This window comes from Nipponia nippon, unplaced genomic scaffold (assembly GCF_047370975.1).
Source record: "Nipponia nippon isolate SJK-2023a ecotype South Korea unplaced genomic scaffold, ASM4737097v1 scaffold_7, whole genome shotgun sequence".
Taxonomy (NCBI): domain Eukaryota; kingdom Metazoa; phylum Chordata; class Aves; order Pelecaniformes; family Threskiornithidae; genus Nipponia; species Nipponia nippon.
In genome coordinates this window covers 17,794,067-17,812,182 of record NW_028262391.1, presented here as the reverse complement: position 1 = coordinate 17,812,182, position 18,116 = coordinate 17,794,067, and the positions used below count along the sequence as shown (strand labels likewise).

At 34.0% G+C, this 18,116-nt stretch overlaps 1 protein-coding gene across 7 annotated transcripts in view; it reads left to right on the top strand.

Moving 5' to 3' along the window:
• The window catches only part of U2SURP (U2 snRNP associated SURP domain containing), a 46,619-nt gene that overhangs the window by 15,861 nt on the left and 12,642 nt on the right, over positions 1 to 18,116 (top strand). For 3 of the 7 annotated variants that reach the window (XM_087738564.1, XM_087738562.1, XM_087738567.1), the window contains 17 exons: positions 870 to 964; positions 1,050 to 1,085; positions 1,183 to 1,265; positions 1,748 to 1,913; positions 3,093 to 3,304; positions 4,248 to 4,291; positions 7,570 to 7,674; positions 8,885 to 8,951; positions 9,038 to 9,201; positions 10,315 to 10,477; positions 10,918 to 10,997; positions 12,054 to 12,141; positions 13,396 to 13,518; positions 14,644 to 14,800; positions 15,167 to 15,262; positions 15,858 to 15,924; positions 16,914 to 17,076. In XM_087738564.1, the coding sequence (XP_087594690.1) occupies positions 870 to 964; positions 1,050 to 1,085; positions 1,183 to 1,265; positions 1,748 to 1,913; positions 3,093 to 3,304; positions 4,248 to 4,291; positions 7,570 to 7,674; positions 8,885 to 8,951; positions 9,038 to 9,201; positions 10,315 to 10,477; positions 10,918 to 10,997; positions 12,054 to 12,141; positions 13,396 to 13,518; positions 14,644 to 14,800; positions 15,167 to 15,262; positions 15,858 to 15,924; positions 16,914 to 17,076 (1,909 nt within the window). Of the gene's footprint in view, positions 1 to 869; positions 965 to 1,049; positions 1,086 to 1,182; positions 1,266 to 1,747; positions 1,914 to 3,092; positions 3,305 to 4,247; positions 4,292 to 4,325; positions 5,052 to 7,569; positions 7,675 to 8,884; positions 8,952 to 9,037; positions 9,202 to 10,314; positions 10,478 to 10,917; positions 10,998 to 12,053; positions 12,142 to 13,395; positions 13,519 to 14,643; positions 14,801 to 15,166; positions 15,263 to 15,857; positions 15,925 to 16,913; positions 17,077 to 18,116 lie in introns of those variants that run through there. The other 4 variants (XM_087738565.1, XM_087738563.1, XM_087738568.1 and 1 more) reach the window with 3 other exon arrangements.

Genomic DNA, 18,116 nt, shown 5'->3' with positions numbered 1-18,116 from the left:
TACTTCATCTTGCATAATTTTATAAACAAGCTGAATAATGCTTAAAAAAGCAGATTCTTTCACTTTTGAATGTGTAATACAACAGAAAGACCAGCACATGTATTGGGTGTAACTGAGTGCCATGTATTTGCCCTGATGTTAGAGATGGAAAACACAATAATTAGTATGTATTAAAAAAGAATAGGTACTGCATTATAAATCCATAAATGGCTCTTGTGAGTAGCATCTGAACTTCACTGCTGTCTGTTCATTAGTTGATGTAAATGAATTGAATTGACAGCCTTGTATTTCTGGTACACAATATTTTCATATGAGGATTTAAGGCCAGGCTATAAAGAACCAAACTGTTACTTGTGTGAGCGCTATCCTCAGAGGTATAAACTGAGACGAGATCCTGTATGTTCTGGAAATAGTCATAATGGGGATGTCTGTCACCCTGCAAGGTGACAGCCTACATGAATAAGGCTTAGAAAAGGTACGAGGAGAAATAAACACTAAGCAGTTGTGTGCATCTTGAAGAGTATCTGCACGGTCAATGGATCTCTGGCAGTTGGATGTGGAATTCGGGTCACTTTTTCAGAACACAGGTCTTACTTCTTGTCTTGTAAACTGCTTCTCAAACCAAGTCAATTTTGTTTGAGATTAAAACACCCTGACAGTATGAATGAGGAAGCATGCAGCTGGAATAATTCTGATAGATATGTTCCAGTTGATTAAACAGAAATTTAAACATACTGGCAATTTGAAATTTTTAACAAGCCCATTGTTTAATATTAAAAATTCTTAGAATTCTAAAGTTAATTGAAAATTATAGAATAAAAACCTCAAAATGGTATTAAGTGGTTACTTACGTTAAACTTGTTTTGTAGAATACAAGAGGAACGTGATGAAAGACATAAAACAAAAGGTAGATTGAGTCGCTTTGAACCACCCCAGTCAGATTCAGATGGCCAGCGTCGTTCAAGTAAGTAGATGTTACTTTTTTTATGTTTATTTGGGCTACAAAATTTGTATACTAAATTATATGTATTTTTCCTCTATTTATTCAGTGGATGCTCCTTCAAGAAGAAACAGATCGTCTGGTGGTAATATAGATTCTTTTCTCACTCAATATAATGTTGTCACTTAAATATATAGCAAGGATTATGACTTCTTTTGTTTTGTTTTTTTCCTCCATTGTAGTACTGGATGATTATGCACCAGGGTCACATGATGTTGGAGATCCAAGCACAACAAATTTGTATCTTGGAAACATTAATCCCCAAGTAAGTTTGGAGCCAAGGAGTGAAGTGCAACGTTGGCATGTTTGGGTCTAGCTGAATTTTTTTCTAGTGGCAATTTTCCCCACTTTTTGTTTTAAACCATACGCATATGTTTAAACCCGTATACTAGATAGAGTCGGTGACTGTAGAGGCAGCATTCATTTGAATAAATGCTCTGTACATGATGCTGCAAAAGTTAAGATTTAGACTGTCAATTACTAGCTGCAAAAATGGTCAGTTAAAATTATTTTTCCACGGATATCTCTGTGCAAGGTGGATCATATCTCAAAAATTTGAGTGTGCTCAGTTCAAAATGCAGGTTTTTTAATTGTTACTTTTGCAGTAGATCGCATTGGGGAGGTATCAATGAAGTGTTGTTTTTCAAGAAACTCAGAAAATTAAAATATCAACATTTGGACAATAATATGAATAAGTATCTTAGAAATACAGTAGCAAGATGCTGATTTTTACCTTTTTTCATGTAGATGAATGAAGAGATGTTATGTCAAGAATTTGGACGCTTTGGACCGTTAGCGAGTGTTAAAATTATGTGGCCGAGAACTGATGAAGAAAGAGCAAGAGAAAGAAATTGTGGCTTTGTTGCCTTTATGAACAGGAGAGATGCTGAAAGAGCATTAAAGAATTTAAATGGTAAACAGATTTCTCAGTTCAGAATTGTAATTATCTTTGTAGGATTATTGAGGAGTAACTGTAAGCATGTCTTCAAGTTGTTTTATGAGACTGGTGATAGGTATGCTGTAACTCCAGTAGATACCACACTGGCAGTGGTTCTCGTTTACGCTGACTGTTTTACTGGCAGCTGAATGTCATCAAACTATAGCATACACAAGGGCTGGGAATACTGGTGGCTTTTGCTGTGGGTAAAGATGTGAAATTACTGACTGTTTTGAAGATTGGAGCGGGAAGTAATGTTTGATAATCTCTCCTCTGTAAACAGAGTATTTTAAGAAGGAATCTATTACTTGTAGTTGTTTACCAACAGTAATTTTTTGTGAATATATTTAACTAGCACACAGGATATGATCAATAATTGGTGATAAATATGTTACGTTCTTTTGAATAATGGCTAAATTCCTAATACTGAAGAGGTAAGTGTACTACACCAGATATGTAATTTTGCATATGGACTATCATGTCTATATTTTCATTTGAAAAAAAGGAAAAAAATATGTGATGAAGAAAGCTGTGTCCTTACAGTTCAAGAAGAGCCTGAAAATCAAAAATCAGCATCCTAGACAAAAAGAATAAAAAATGAAAGATTGCCCTTGTGTAGCTTACTCAAAATGGTCCTTTACTAGGACTCACTAGTGTAAGTAGGCTTACACTATATAGGAGTTTAATTAGTTATTACATTTGGTTTTGAAGAACATAATTTGAAATTTGTTATTATGAACAAAACATTTTGAAGAATTCAAATGCAGAAATAATCTAATTTAAAAATTATATTTTATTTTCAAAATATTCTGTTCATTCTGATGGGCCGAATATCAAATTTTTAATTTTTTCCCCTCAGTAGGTCAAGTAATTGTGTACTGTAGTCTCCTGAAAATGTACATTGGGGGAAGATGAAGAAAATATTTCATGTAATAGGCTTTCATTTGCACATGGTGTAGTCTGATTGATGTGATAAACTAATCAACAATGTAAGCAAAAAGTAAACCATGGCAGGCAAACCTAAATGCTGCACTTACATGGAGAAATCTCAAGCGATGCAGAACCAATTTATAACATAATGTTGCTTTTGGTTGGTTTTTTTGTTTGTTTGGTGGTTGTTTTTTTTGTTTTTTTTTTTGTTTTTTACTTTTCCAGGCAAGATGATTATGTCGTTTGAAATGAAGCTAGGTTGGGGCAAAGCTGTACCTATACCACCACATCCAATATACATTCCGCCTTCTATGATGGAGCATACCCTCCCGCCTCCTCCGTCAGGACTGCCTTTTAATGCCCAGCCTAGGGAGAGATTGAAGAATCCTAATGCTCCAATGTTACCACCACCAAAAAACAAGGAAGATTTTGAGAAGGTAACTTACAGTACCGTGGGCCATATCTCATTGTTAAATACTACATCTGTGACAGTATTTCAGTGGCTTCATAGATTTGCATTGTTCAGGCTGACTTTGGTGGCCCATAGTGTACAAACTCACTGGCTCCCTGCTGTAGCCCAAGGGAACCTACTTAATTCCTGAAGCTCTGTTTCATGTCTGTCTTAGGGTACAGTATATTGGGTCTTGATTTATTTTAGTGCTGCTTTAAATCTGGCTATCGTTTTCCCCCTCCAGGCTCCCTGGATTTTTTTCTCCTACGTCCCCCCCTTTTGTTGGCTGCCAAATTGCATATCTAAATTGTTTTCTTTAGAGAAAATACTACATTTTAATTTGGGTAGCATTATTTTTACACTAGAGGAGTTGATGTATTTTGTGTAGAAGGTAATTAATCTGGACATTGAGTAAGTATTTTATGCTACTTACGGAGTCAGTTTTCAAACTTTTTTTTTCTGGCATATTAGCTGATAAAAGGGTAAGTATCTTGTAATCACAAACCAACTTGATTTACATTTGTAAGAATTTGTTGATTCTTTGAATGACACTTAAATGTTAGGGCTGTTTTTTGTAAGACTTGGGAATAAAGTAATACCAACATGTTCCAAGTCAAATAGTTTAGAATCTTTTCATAAACTTAAGAACTCCTTTCTTAATTATATTCAGTGTAGTACCTATTCAGTGCATCAATGTACATTCTGACAGGAATGTTCTGATACTTTGCAATTAGTGAACCTTTATGGTTCACTGACACAACCATTTGCATTTTGTGTAATTGCTTAGTTATAACTTCACAGCAGTGATTGCCTGCAAAACTTGTGATAGATGTGTAGTATTTTCATTGCATATGTATATTTTTTGCTTGTTACTTGTTAACAATACTCACATATTCTATGTTTATTATCTGATGTGACTTCATATACAGACTCTGTCGCAAGCCATAGTCAAAGTGGTTATCCCAACAGAAAGGTACATGTTTTTCTTTATTATTACTGATCTAAATATAGAAAATTTCCCCTTCGGAATTTTAAAGAAAAATGGTGATGTTGAGGAAAAGGTAATGGCTTGACTGAGCAATGGTTCTTTCATGACGCTTAAGAGAAATGTGTGTGTTTTACAGTCTTATTATCCGTATCTTAATAGTTTTTTTTTAGTGAGGAATGTTTAATTTGAGCACTAGAAATAGTTGCAGGGTGGTTTTGTGAGTGAGGGATAGGGTAAAATAGCTTGTCTTAGAGATGCTGTATAAGTCCTGACATAAACCTCTGAGCACTTCATAGCTAGGATGCAGCTGTCTCCAGTGTGGTGCTGTGGGGTTTTTTCTCTTTTTTTTTTCTTTTTTTTTTTTTTTGACTTGCACAATTTGTAACCAATTCAGTTAAAAATCACTTTTGTTTCTGCTATTTTTTTTTTTAATGTGCAACAGTTAATAATTTTGGTCACTGGAAAAGGTAGTTCTGTATTGCAAGGGTATTTTTACATTTTGGTCCCCATCAGTGCTCCTGTCTTCACACTAGTTTAGGTATACTCTTGCTCAGTTAAGCTAAAACCTTTTCCCAAACATAGGAACACAACACTGTTTTAAAAGTAAATAAGCACAAAAGATTACCAAATTCTCTTTGACATTGGCCTTGGTGAGCAACACCAGCTGAACTGTCTGCGGCAGCGGGGGACCAGGAAAACATCATGGGATGGATTGGGAAAGTATACAGTTTTTGACCAGACATTGGTACGATCGGCTCCAATAAATGTGGTTTTATTATAACTGAAAAACTTCTTTTTGTTGGCCAACTTAAGCTAAATGACATTTTAAAATAATGCACTTAAAACTATCATCTTTTTTTACGACACTATTTTAATTGTCACAAAGTCCCTTTTTTCTTTTTTTCGCGTGTGTGGGGGGGGAAGAAAGAGATTTGTGAAGCTAGTTATAGTAGTGTATTAACATATTTGTCAATAGATGCTCAAATGCAGTAGTATTTTTGATTAAATTTTAGGACAGTACAATTTTTGTTGGGTAGAGACATGAATAATTAGAGTGACCAGGAGGAGTCTTGATTTGAGAAACATATTGAGTAGTAGAACAAGTACTTGTAAAACTGTACAGTGCTTACAGAGTAATCAGCTTTCAGAGAAAAATGTTTCCATTTTATTTACTGTAGCATTTTGAAAGGTCATATGATAAGAGAAGCTCATGTTGATTGAATTGTATTTGAAAATACTTTTTTTTTTTCCTGGTGACTTTCAAAGATGCTAATGACAGCTGCTAAGACTATTACACAGTGCATCACATTATGCAAAAATTTCGACTGACTTCAGTGGAATAATCTGTTTAATTATTCTCCTTTGTTTGAAAACTTTCAATACCTGTTTTTTAACATCTCTTACTTCTTAGTATTTACTAAACAGAAAACCTCGAATATACACAATCATTTTTTTTCCCGAGAAATTCACATTCAAGTGGTCATGTCTTATGTACCAAAATGCGTGTAACGCCCTCTTTCAGATATGGGGTGTACTGAAACTTTTTTCATACAGCTGAGGTCTTTCCAAAGCAGATGTTGTTGTTCAAGCATAAGCTGCTCTTATGCAACTTTATTGTACTTGATGAAAGAAAAAATCAGATGAAAATCAATGGTATGGCTCTGCATGAAGCCAGAAATGATCACATTGAACTTGCCTTAAAATAAATGAATGGTGTAATAGCTCAGAGGCTTGAAAGCTAATTGTAAATCTTTTTCTTACCGACGTTTTCAAATACAGTTCATGTAACAAGAACAGTCTTGCGATTTAGACTTTCAGAACACTGCTTTAAATAAAATGGCTACAGAATTATTGAGACTGTCCTTTTTACAAGGTTTCTGGGATTGTAAAAAGCAAACACAGGAGAATTGAGCTGTAGGTAACTGTTTGGGTTTTTTTTGTGTACTATTTGAGGCAAATGTAGATTTAATGCTAGCTGGTATAAAACAGAACATTTGCTAAGTTTGCAGATGCCAGGGGCAGGTTTTTATTACTGTGTCTTTAAGTTGAAATTTTTTTTTGATCTAGTGCATTATATCTGTGGCAGAACTTTGAATACTCATGGTAGAAAATAATCACCTCATTACTAAGAAGTAACAGAAAAGTCTGCAGCTTTTCAATGTAACAATTTTTGAATTTTAATAATTTAAAAATTGCTAAAAGAAAATCTAATGAGATACATGTAAAGAACCAATATCCATTTGTTACATCGTAAGAAAATAAATTAAAAAATGTAAAAATCTGTATTTTTTTTTTGTTTGCATCACATTCAAAGGACACATGCTGTGAATCTTTTGATATATGTAGGTAATCTATATTTGAAAATTCAGGATCCTGTTTCCAAAAAACCCTAAAGTTGGTTGGAAACTGATGATCGCTATTTTTTATAAAGCTTATATGACTGTCTCCTGTTAGTGTGCTTAAGTGGCTCTGCATTTTCAGATGTGGCTTGAAAAATGTGCACTTCACAGCTGCTTCTTGCCTGTCTCAGGATGTAGTGCTGAATGAAATGAATACAGATTTTTGGTTTTGTTTTTTTTTTTTTTTTAATTGTGATTTGGTTCACTTCGGTGTATAAGGGAGGAAACATTGGGTGGTATGATACAAAATGATGGACAGTTCTGTTCTATGCCAATAGTTGAGTCTTGACCAAAAAGATATTACCTAAATTTAATAAAACCATTGCCCTGTTTGGCATCGAGAAGACTATTTGCTTTTCCTTTCATACTTGAATAGTTTGAAAGCTGAATGCAATTTCTATTGAATATTCAAAAGTATGTGTGTTTAATTTTGAGCATAATATTCAGCCACTTGTTCCTCTGTAGAACTTCAGTTAACACTTTGGTCTTAGTTCTAGACAATTTAGATGAGGGCTTAGTTTTTGATAGTTAATTGTACTTTGATGTTCAGTTGCCCATTTTTACACATAAGGACTATTAAGCTTCTGCTAAGCAAGAGATGGTTGTAGGCTAAGCTGTGGAAATTCAGGAAGGAGGTCTCCTCTTAAATTCTTACTCCACCACTCCTAGGCATGTTTTTATTTTAGAATGCCAGTGTCTATGATGCAAGGCTATAATATGTTCCATGTTACCTTATCTTTTATACAGTTTTCTTAACAATACAGCAAAATAATCTCCTGCACAGTTGTAGTATCTTAGGTGGAGTGTAGTTTTATATAGTGTTAGGTCTGAATCAATTTTTCTTTAACTGTGTTGTTGTTGTAGGAATTTGCTCGCTTTGATACATCGAATGATAGAGTTTGTGGTACGGGAAGGGCCTATGTTTGAAGCCATGATCATGAACCGAGAGATCAACAATCCAATGTTCAGGTCATTATTACATTGCTTCAATTTGAAATAGTGCTAACTGTTTTCACTGTTGCTAATGTTTTGCATTTCTGAAATACTAAGAGTGGTTTTTACTATGTCTATCTTTATGTTCAGATTTAAATTTTACAAATTGTGCAAATGCTTATGCTATCTTTTATGAAGAATGCGCTTTTATTCCAGTTATTACTAATGTGTACATAAAAATAATACTATATAAGCACTATAAAATACATTTGTACATACATTATATATATGTGTGTGTATATATATATAAATAAATAAAATTACATTTAACGCCTACTTTTCTGAGGGATTCATCAGTGGAAGCAGTAGCATACGTTTATGAAAAGAAAAAAATCCCCTCCAAAACAGAGTAACTCAATGTGAAGTCCAGTTGTCCTGAAGCCTAATTTCTAACCTGTAGCAAGAGCTGGGAATCGTTTTTCTTTGATGTCAATGCAAATAGGATTAAACTTTAGCTGACATAATGAAGTTGTCAGAATTTCCAGCTCTTGTCATTAATGGAATAAAAAAGGATCAATTTCCAAATTTCTTGTGAAATGCAATCTCTGAAAAACTTCTTCAGGGAAATACTAAATAACCTTTTAAAAATGTTTTATTTGCAGTAAGGTTGAAGTGCTTCATTATGATTTTTTATATACAAATTGAGAAAATACACAGGTCAAAATATCCTGGCCATTAAAAATAGGCTGCCTTCCCCCCCCCCCCCCCCCGCCCCGATCTCATGAGAATGTTCTGACAGACAGTTTACTGGTGGAAAACATCAAGTCATTTAGTATTCGATCTGAGCAACCTAACTGTACAACTACGAGTTCCTGCAGCACTTATGCTGAGGTTGCCATTGCTCCTGTAGTGACTCTGCACTGATAATTCTTCTGCTTTACTGTGGGGCTGCACGGTCATTTTTTCTGACCCTGTTTGTTCTGCTTTTAACTTCTGAGAAACACTGTGCCTTTGTGGAATTCTGCACTCTGCTTTGCAGATTGCTTATGAATGCGCATGGAGCGGTTGCACTTGTTCTGCACAGCTGTGCTGTAGGTGTACGTGATTTTAGCTATCTTGAGTTCACTTGGTAGCTGAGGTGGGATTCTGAACAGGACTTGGTTTGGTTTTTGTTTTTTTTATTACTTTCTTTGAATTTGCTTCAGTTAAATAATGTTTTGTGTCTTTTCTTTGCTCTTTGGTTTAGGTTTTTATTTGAAAACCAGACTCCAGCCCATGTATATTATAGATGGAAGCTTTATTCAATTCTTCAGGCAAGTAGAATTTTAGTGACAATTCATAACTGCAAGCACAATGAAATAAAAGAACACCAAAATAAAAATACTTTTGTTTTTTGCAGGGAGATGCTCCAACCAAGTGGAGGACAGAAGATTTCCGTATGTTCAAAAACGGATCATTTTGGAGGCCACCACCATTGAATCCATACTTGCATGGGATGTCAGAAGAGCAAGAAACAGAAGCGTTTGTGGAGGAACCAAACAAGAAGGGTGCACTTAAGGAAGAGTATGAAATTCCATCAATTTATAATGCTGTTTTAACTGCTAAGCTGCTTGGTTTTTTTCCTGTTGTGTTTTTGTAGTTATAATACGTCATCCCTAAAATGTTATCATGCTTGTCATAATATTACTTAGAAAATCTCTTAACCTCAGTGCTTTTCAGTTAGTCTTTTTTGATGGTGCTTGTTGTTAAATACATTCCAGATTTGCTTAGATTTGTCATCATTGAACAATGAGTCCTTTCAATGCAATTGTTATTAACCCTTTATTTGAAGGGGATTGGGAAGATGAGAGTTTTTCTCCATTTTCTGTTCCTACGGTGGGGTTATATAGCGCCTTTCTCAACATCATAACTAAACAGTTATTATAATATTAAACTTCTTGATGCTGTTCATCAGAAATTAAAATTGAGAGCAGTTGTTAATAAGCAGGAAGAGACAGGTCATTGGAGTTTGCTGTGAATTGTAAGTGTGGTGAGGATGGCTATGGTAGTAGAAATATATACATTATTTTCTTAATTTTGCTCTTGTTCCAACTGTGTTCTTAGCATGTGGAATTTTTTTCTTGTTTTCTTCTTTTCATCATAGTTATGATACCAGCAATGGTTCTGGAGGTTTTAATACAATTTATTTCTTATATTTTCTTTTTGAAAGGCTCAAAAAGATATTCTTTTGAGAGTGTTCTTTATATATGGAGGTCAGGGAGAACCTGAAATAATCGCTTCTTACTAGCGTTCTGAATCTAATGTTTCTTATTCCGCAGCAGAAATCACTTGCGTGCTTTAGATCTATCCATTTTGATTTAGACTTAGACTAAATCCAAAAAGTTAATTACTTCATTAGAGATACTGATCTGCTGCGTTAGGTATTTCTCAGTTATTTTTCCTTGATTTCTGTGTGTAGTCGAGACTGAAGTGGGAATTTTTTTGCACTTTGTTTATTTATGTAATGTGGATGCATATATGTTCATGAGTCACTGAAAAAACTCAGGAAGCAGAATATAAAAATATTTAAAATTGCTTTTGTCCTAAAGATGGAAAAATCAAAAACATCACCAAATGGAAATTCCGCAAAGTACTGTTAATTTTATATTGAAAGTATAAAAATTCCTGATATTGCAGACAGAGGGACAAATTAGAGGAAATTCTGCGTGGATTAACACCTCGGAAGAATGATATTGGCGATGCAATGGTTTTCTGTCTAAATAATGCGGAAGCTGCTGAAGAAATTGTAGACTGCATTACAGAATCATTGTCCATTCTGAAGACTCCTCTTCCTAAGAAGGTGTGGAGATTTTGTATGATCTTGTATTTGGGGGAAGAGCTCACTTAACAACATGTGCATAAGTATGCTTTTTTCCTGTGGGATTTTGTTATATATTTTTATTCTTTCTGAACCTGCTTGTAAATAATGTTCTGCCTTATTGTGAAGTTGAAAACAGCAGAACAGTCTCTGCTCAAACAAGGAAATAAAAATTGGAATGCCATGATCTGTCCTTTGTAATACTCTGTAATATCACGTTACAGTGGCTGGTACCCTGTAGCATAACAGGGGACTAATTGCCTCTTAGCATGTTTATTAACAATATGACTGTGTTACACTTAGTTCTAATTTGATACTTCAAGATAGTTTAAACTATCTTGTATTCTTTCTGGAAAAAAGCATATATTTTCAAGATAATTTAAAGGCTGGAGTTACCTTAATTTGAATATTCTTTATTGTAGATTGCAAGATTATATCTAGTGTCGGATGTGTTATACAACTCTTCAGCTAAAGTTGCCAATGCTTCCTACTATAGAAAATTGTAAGTATATTTTAGGTGATTGATGATTAAAAAATAAAATAATCCTTATATTCAGGGTTTTTTACATCTCTGGATAAATGTGGTTGTAGAGAAATTCACACTTTTTTATGAGGATACTATTACCACACTGATGATACATCTCTGCATGAAAATGTTTAAGATGTAGCATGTTAGTGCATAGGGTTGCTTTGTCATGCAAAAAGAAGCGTATATGCCCTATGCAAGGGACCACTTGTATGGAGTCTTATAGAGGTGAGAATAACTCATGTGCCTCTCTACAGAAAGAGAGCCTGTAGATGATATTCAAGATATGCTATAGCAAATAATCCATGCAAATAAGTCAATTTTTGAAATAGAATTTTTTTTATTAAAAGGTGGCTTTTAATTCTCCACAAAGTTTGGAGTACTTCTGGGGAGATTATGTACCTTGTTTCTAAGGTGCTGAGCAGAATTTAGGAAAAATCTCCAAGGGAGAGTACCTTTGTCCTATTTAGACATTCGATTGTGTCTACTTCCTGGGGTCTCTCTAATGTTATGGTAGCATGATGGGGAATGTTCAGCATGTTACAAAACTCTGGTGATTGCGAATGATGTTTCTTGTTGCAGTGTGTCTTTGCTGTGCCAGTTTATTTTTTGCACATTGAGAGAAGCTCAAGGGAAGCTAGGTAGCTGTTACTCACTGTGCTTTCATTGAGGGCCTTATTGAGTAAATTAGAATAGAAACATAACTAAGAACTTTTTTAAAAATACAAATTGAATTTTGAGACAATTCTTTCTCTATATAATGGGTTGTAAAACTCCTTTTATCCTCCTCCAATCTTTCCAGGCTGTATAAAGAGACTGCAGCAGATGTGAAGATCTCCCTTCACAGTTCTGTTGTTGTCCAAGGTGAATTAACATAGTAATCATTTGCTTTATAGTTCAGTTCATGGCTACTATAGGGATCAGAACCTTGTGCTTTTGAGTCCTGTGTCCCAGGTATTTTCGTGAATTATGTATGTCCAGAAAGCATATATTACAAAGTTTAACTAAAGAAATGTATATGTTTAATTCTAGTTTTGAAACAAAATTATGTCAGATATTCTCTGATCTCAATGCTACTTACCGTACAATACAAGGCCATTTACAGTCTGAAAATTTCAAGGTATGTATTTCATTGTTATTTACATGACATAGAAGTCAAATAAATAGATGTTCCTGCACAAGAGACTGCATACTATTATAGGTGGCTTAGACCTCAAGCTTCCTAATTAAGTACTTTTTTTTTTTTTTTTTTTTAAATTTTCTCTCTTGCAAAGATAGCCTTGAAATTAAGGAAGAAAATTAGCATCCAACAGCTGAAGTGTGCTGGTAGATGTATAGTTGTGGAGTTGAGAGGATATCTATCTAGCACCTGAATTGCAAAAAAGGCCGTCTAGCTTTCTGATTATTTTTGGACCACCTATATTTCAATTTCAAAAATAAATTTGAGCTGCTCAGTGTGGAAAGAAACTGCTGGACATAACAACATAAAGTTACTTTTTAACTTTTTGGTGATAGTTAGGCTTTCTTTTCTGAGGTGTGATAAGCAGTCTGTTCATGGGTAGTTGAGAGTGATTTTTGAGATAATGCTCTGCTGCTCACCATTCTCATGCTCAGCCTAGCTTTTCCTTCTCCTGTTTTAAAGGTGCCTTTACAGTTCTGTTTTTCTCCCCCCCCCCCCTTTTTTTTTTTTCAAATCAGAAGCTTTAAATACAAAGCTTAGTGTATTTAGTTTTTCTGTATTAAGGTCTTTATCCTGGTTGTTCAACCTTCTCTGCTCCCAGTTGCTCTAGATTGAGAATCAATTTTAGTTATCTGCTATTTTAAAACTGTTTATTAAATTACATGGTAAAGACAGGCAGTAGATTTTTTTTTTAATATCTACATCTTCAGCTACGTTTAATGTGTCAAGCTTGAGCTGAAGCCCATAATTTCAAATATACTTCACTTCTACAGAAAAATGAAAGTAGGAACATAATTTCAGTTCAATAATATGAATAAGCCAGTGTTAATTGTAGTTATTTTATTTTACAAAGGGAAAGATGTTTTCTGTTACATTTAGTAGAGACACCTGCTTCGAACATTGAGGCAGAATGAAATTTGCTATTGGGATAGGAACTGTGAACAGCTGAAACTGATAATGTAACAGGAATTTAAAGGGAAAATGAAACCCAAGTTGAGATTTTTTTAAAAAGTAGTTCCTATATACATGTTTTTGTAAAATTACTAGTCTTGCCCAGCATGGTTACATGGTAATATACTCCAGTATGGATCTACTTAGGAATAACTGTCTACAGTAGTAGTTCTCTGATGTATTTCTAATCACTTAAAATTTCTTAATACAAATCTATTAGCATTTTTTTCCTATTGCTTCTAGCAACGGGTAATGACATGCTTCCGAGCATGGGAAGACTGGGCAATCTATCCAGAACCATTTCTGATCAAACTACAGAATATTTTCTTGGGGCTTGTAAATATCATGGAAGATAAAGAAACAGAGGTAAGTGACCTTGGTAGTGATGCTAGCAGATGGTGAAGAAAAATGTGTAAATATAAAATAGGACTGGCAAGAATTATTTTGGTATCTCTGTTAGGGTGAATAAACCTTTTTTCTTCTGAATCCTTGCTCTTAAATAGAGGTATAACACATATTTTCAGATGTAAATACTGTTTAATCTGTTTATGGATTTGTTGCTTGTAGATTAGGTGCTGGGATGGAGTTATATTGTGAAAACATTTCACAGCAAAGACTAGTGCAGAATGACAGGTATTTCCTTTGTCTTGGAAATACTCTGTACCGTCTGTCTGTGAGTTTTGAGTTAGAATTTCAGGCATTACTTTTAATTTCTAAGAATTCTAAATAGTTAGGCATCTGGCTACCTGAATCATCCACTTCCTTTTTCTCTGAGTGTCACACTTTGATGTAACAGAGCCATCTGAGCTTTCTTAGTTTGAGAGGAAGGTTGTGATTAGATCATTTACACTGGTGATATTGTACTTTGATCTTTTGCTGTGTTGTATTAGAGCAGTAAGTTGCTAACTTTCTAGTTACGCTACAGCATTTCTCTCTTATTTTTTTGGTAGAGGTTATTTTAAACAGGATATGTAGTGAGTTTTAGTTATTGCATAGTGACATGTATAAATTATTATTCAATATTTTGAAGCTTGATGCTTAAAATTTCTAGAATACCATTAACACTGAGTGAATGTGTACTGATCTGTTTACAGTTACGTATGAATATTATTTAAGAGAATCAAGACAGTGGGCACTAATAAATGGATGTATGTTTAGGATAAGTTCATTTTGTAACTCTGTGGAAACATGCCTTTCAGAACAGCGGGAGGGAAATATCTCTTCTCTTGAATATAGGTATTGCAGAGCTTCTAGTACATTGTGGACAAATTCCAAATTCATGCTTATAATTTTTTATAGGAGGATATTGTTGTATTTTTCCTTTGCAATAAGCAACTGTACTTGGTAGCAAAAATTGTTAAAGTTGAGTTTTCTGGGTTGTAGGTATTCTTAAAGCTACTCCTTTAAAAAGAAATGAATCAATAATTGGAGAAGTAAAGAAAGGCATTGTAGATTTGTTCTTGAAATAAATTAATTATTATTTGCTTTCAGGAAGTACCAGATGATCTTGATGGTGCTCCCATTGAAGAAGAGCTTGATGGTGCTCCACTAGAAGATGTGGATGGAATTCCTATTGATGCTACTCCTATTGATGATCTGGATGGAGTCCCAATTAAATCGCTGGATGATGATCTTGATGGAGTTCCTTGTATGAAATGTTTCAACTTTACTTTCAATTTGAATCTTTAATTTTTTATCTTTTTTTTTTTTCCTCCCTGACAGTCAAGAATTAACATGGCATGTAGATTCATAAAATGTTGAATTGATTAATTTCAATTTATTCTAGGAAGAATTAGTTTAAAAACTACTTTTAGACTGTAATGGCTTCAGAGACACAGTAGGTGTCTTCTGATGTTATGCACATCAGGTTCTAAATGCTAATTTCTTTTCCTTGCAAATAATAAAATGGTATAATGTGCTTCAGTATTTGAGTCTGATTGTTGTATTAGGATTTTTCTGTTTGAACTTCTGAAAAGCTTTGGAAATTATTTTTCTGTGTCTCTCTTTCCAACAGTGGATACGGCTGAAGATTCAAAAAAGAATGAGCCTATATTTAAAGTTGCCCCTTCAAAGTGGGAAGCAGTGGATGAATCGGAACTGGAAGCTCAAGGTTAGTTTATAAAATATATATTAGTATATAAACATAGTATATAAATATTAGTATATAAAATATATATTAAACTAAAACACTTAAAGCTTAATGTCACTTACCTATTTCATGATTATTTTCAACTGATCTGTTTGAAAGTGGTAATATGCTTTCTGTGGTAATACAGTAGGATTTTCAATTGTAACTTCTTTTTTTGGTTATAACTTCAGTGAAGAAAATAGTGTATTTTATCTTTGTTGTTCTACTTCAGTAATCTACCAACCTTTAAAAATAATTTCTAGTTCATTAAGAATAAATGTTGAAAAAAAAAAATCTGGATATGTGGTTGGCAGTAAGATTTTTACAAACTGACAAATACTTGGCTGCTTTTGAAGGATTTACTGAAACATAATATGTGATGTAAGTGAATGGCTCTGTAAATAGTGAATATTCTGATAATGTGCAGTTTTGAGTATTTCTATGAAATAGTCTGTGTTAAGTGCTAGGTGCTGGTAAATTTTATCACATTGTAATTTTTATTATATCTACAAATACTAATTTTCAGATTAAGCGATAGCTTTTTCTGTCATTAAAATTATCTTATTGTCTCTTCTAGCTGTTACAACTTCTAAGTGGGAGCTTTTTGACCAACACGAAGAATCTGAGGAGGAAGAAATTCAAAAGTAAATATTTTCTCATTCTGATGAAAACATATTAATTTTCTGCCTCTAAGGTTGAGTGTCTTTGGAACTCCCTATAAGATTTTGTATTACAAGAGCAGAACAAAAATGGAATTTTGAAAGTGGGAAAATAAGAAAATGGAGAAAAATCAGGATTTTAGTGGAGAATGCTTTCAGCCCCCATAATGTTTTTCTAACATGATAAATTACACCTTTTGGTAGAGTTGTTAACCATAATCTTTAAATTGATAGTGATTTGATAACTTAATGTCAAATAGTAAGAACTAAGGTAGTATTTTACAGTTTGGAAATCTTGATGTCAGATATGTACGAATGTATCTTAACCTCTGCCTTTTGCTTTTGAGACAAACACAGTGAATAATGTTCTGATGTATATGTTTCTTTGGATGCTAATAGACTCCATGCCATCTATTGGTTTTGAGTCTTTTACTTTGGTCTTCAGGCAATTGAAAGCATCTATTAGTAATGCTTTAAATATCTTACTGCATTGCATGTAGTCCTGCAGCACTCTAGTGGCCAGTCTGGGAATATAATTTTTAATATCTGCCATGTCTCTGGTTTGTCTCCAAAAAGGAAAAGTGTAGTAAATTTTTTTCTTTTATAAAACTTATTATATCTGAAAAGCACGATTAGAGCACTTGAAGACATTTTCTTGAGGTAGTGGACTTGTTTTGTAGCTGAGTTAGATATGTATTTGGTGATTAAATTTCAAGAATTCTTCTGCCCTCTGTTTATATGAAAAGTGTAAATCATCTGAGTAATAAAAACTAACGATTTAATTAAATGAAAATATTAACATATCTATCTCACAGATGGAGACTGTTTTGTAGCGGCAGACTTTTACATAACATAATCTTAACAGATTTCAAAACTAGTAACTAATAATACAAACTAAGTAGAGATAGTAAATTTTGTAACAGATAATTGTCTTAAATATATGTATCGGTTAATTCTGTATGTTTTCTGTAAAGTCAAGAAGAAGAAAGTGAAGATGAGGAAGACACTCAGAGTTCTAAGTCAGAAGAGCAACACATGTATTCCAATCCTATTAAAGAAGAAATGCCTGAATCCAAGTCTTCAGTCAAATATTCAGAAATGAGTGAAGAAAAGCGTGCCAAACTCCGAGAGATAGAGGTCAGCATGTGTTTTGTGCCACCCTTCTGTACCTTTCCAATCCTCCCCACACCGAGTTCTCAACATATAATAGGGAGTTATTTTTACTGAAATAATTATAGTCCTATTATATAGTGGTTTTTTTAGTCCAGTATGTTTTTATAAAGGTATGCTTGTTTACAGCGTTGCCTTGCCTTGTTCTGGCTTTCAAAATAATGCAGGAAAAAAATGAAAAATTGAGTCAGGGGATATTGCATGTTGAGAATTACTCTTCTTTTCCAGTGTTCTTTTTCAGTGCCACTGGTAGCCTTAGATTGCTTGGGTTCCTCTGCACTTTCCTCCTCTTGGCAAATGGGAGTGACTTTTGGATGTGGCCTTAGTCCTATGCCTTTCTTGTTCTCTCTGTCTCTTGCCTTGAAGTGTCTGTATTTTATTGCATTTAAAAGTTGCTCTTTTCACTGTCAGCCATCAAGCAAAGAAGTAGATGCAAATAAACCAGGTGGTCCTGGAAATGGGGCATTTTAATTGAAGACCTACATGCGGTTTATAGGGCTCACTCATTCTTTTATCCTTTCTCCAGGCATAGGTGTTAGTATAGCTGTTGAGGTTGAGCACAGATTCTTATATCTTCATGCTGGCTTCTGAGCTTGTGGTTGGCTGAGAAGGTAACTAGAACTTGAATTTAGCATGAGCTTTGTCTAGCAGTGAAGCCTTTCTGTCATACAGCGCCATGCAAAAACAGGTTTAAAATTGCATGCGAATTTCCAATTTGTATTCAGTATTAAAACCCATGATACACTGAATACTGAAATTCTCGTACCTTCTGTTCAGTGCATTAAAATGATGTTAAGAAGGTGCTAAACTACTTGTTGCAGTTGTAGCATCTCCAAGTGACAGATTATAATTTGGGTAATATTTTGATGGTGGAATTGTGGCTGCCTACCTATTTATGCTATAATGTACTTGTTGGCTAAAATCAGACATTAGCAAAGCCACATAATAATCTTTTAAGATGTACAAGCAATAATATTGTAAAATGTCACAACTGTTGTTTCTCCCAA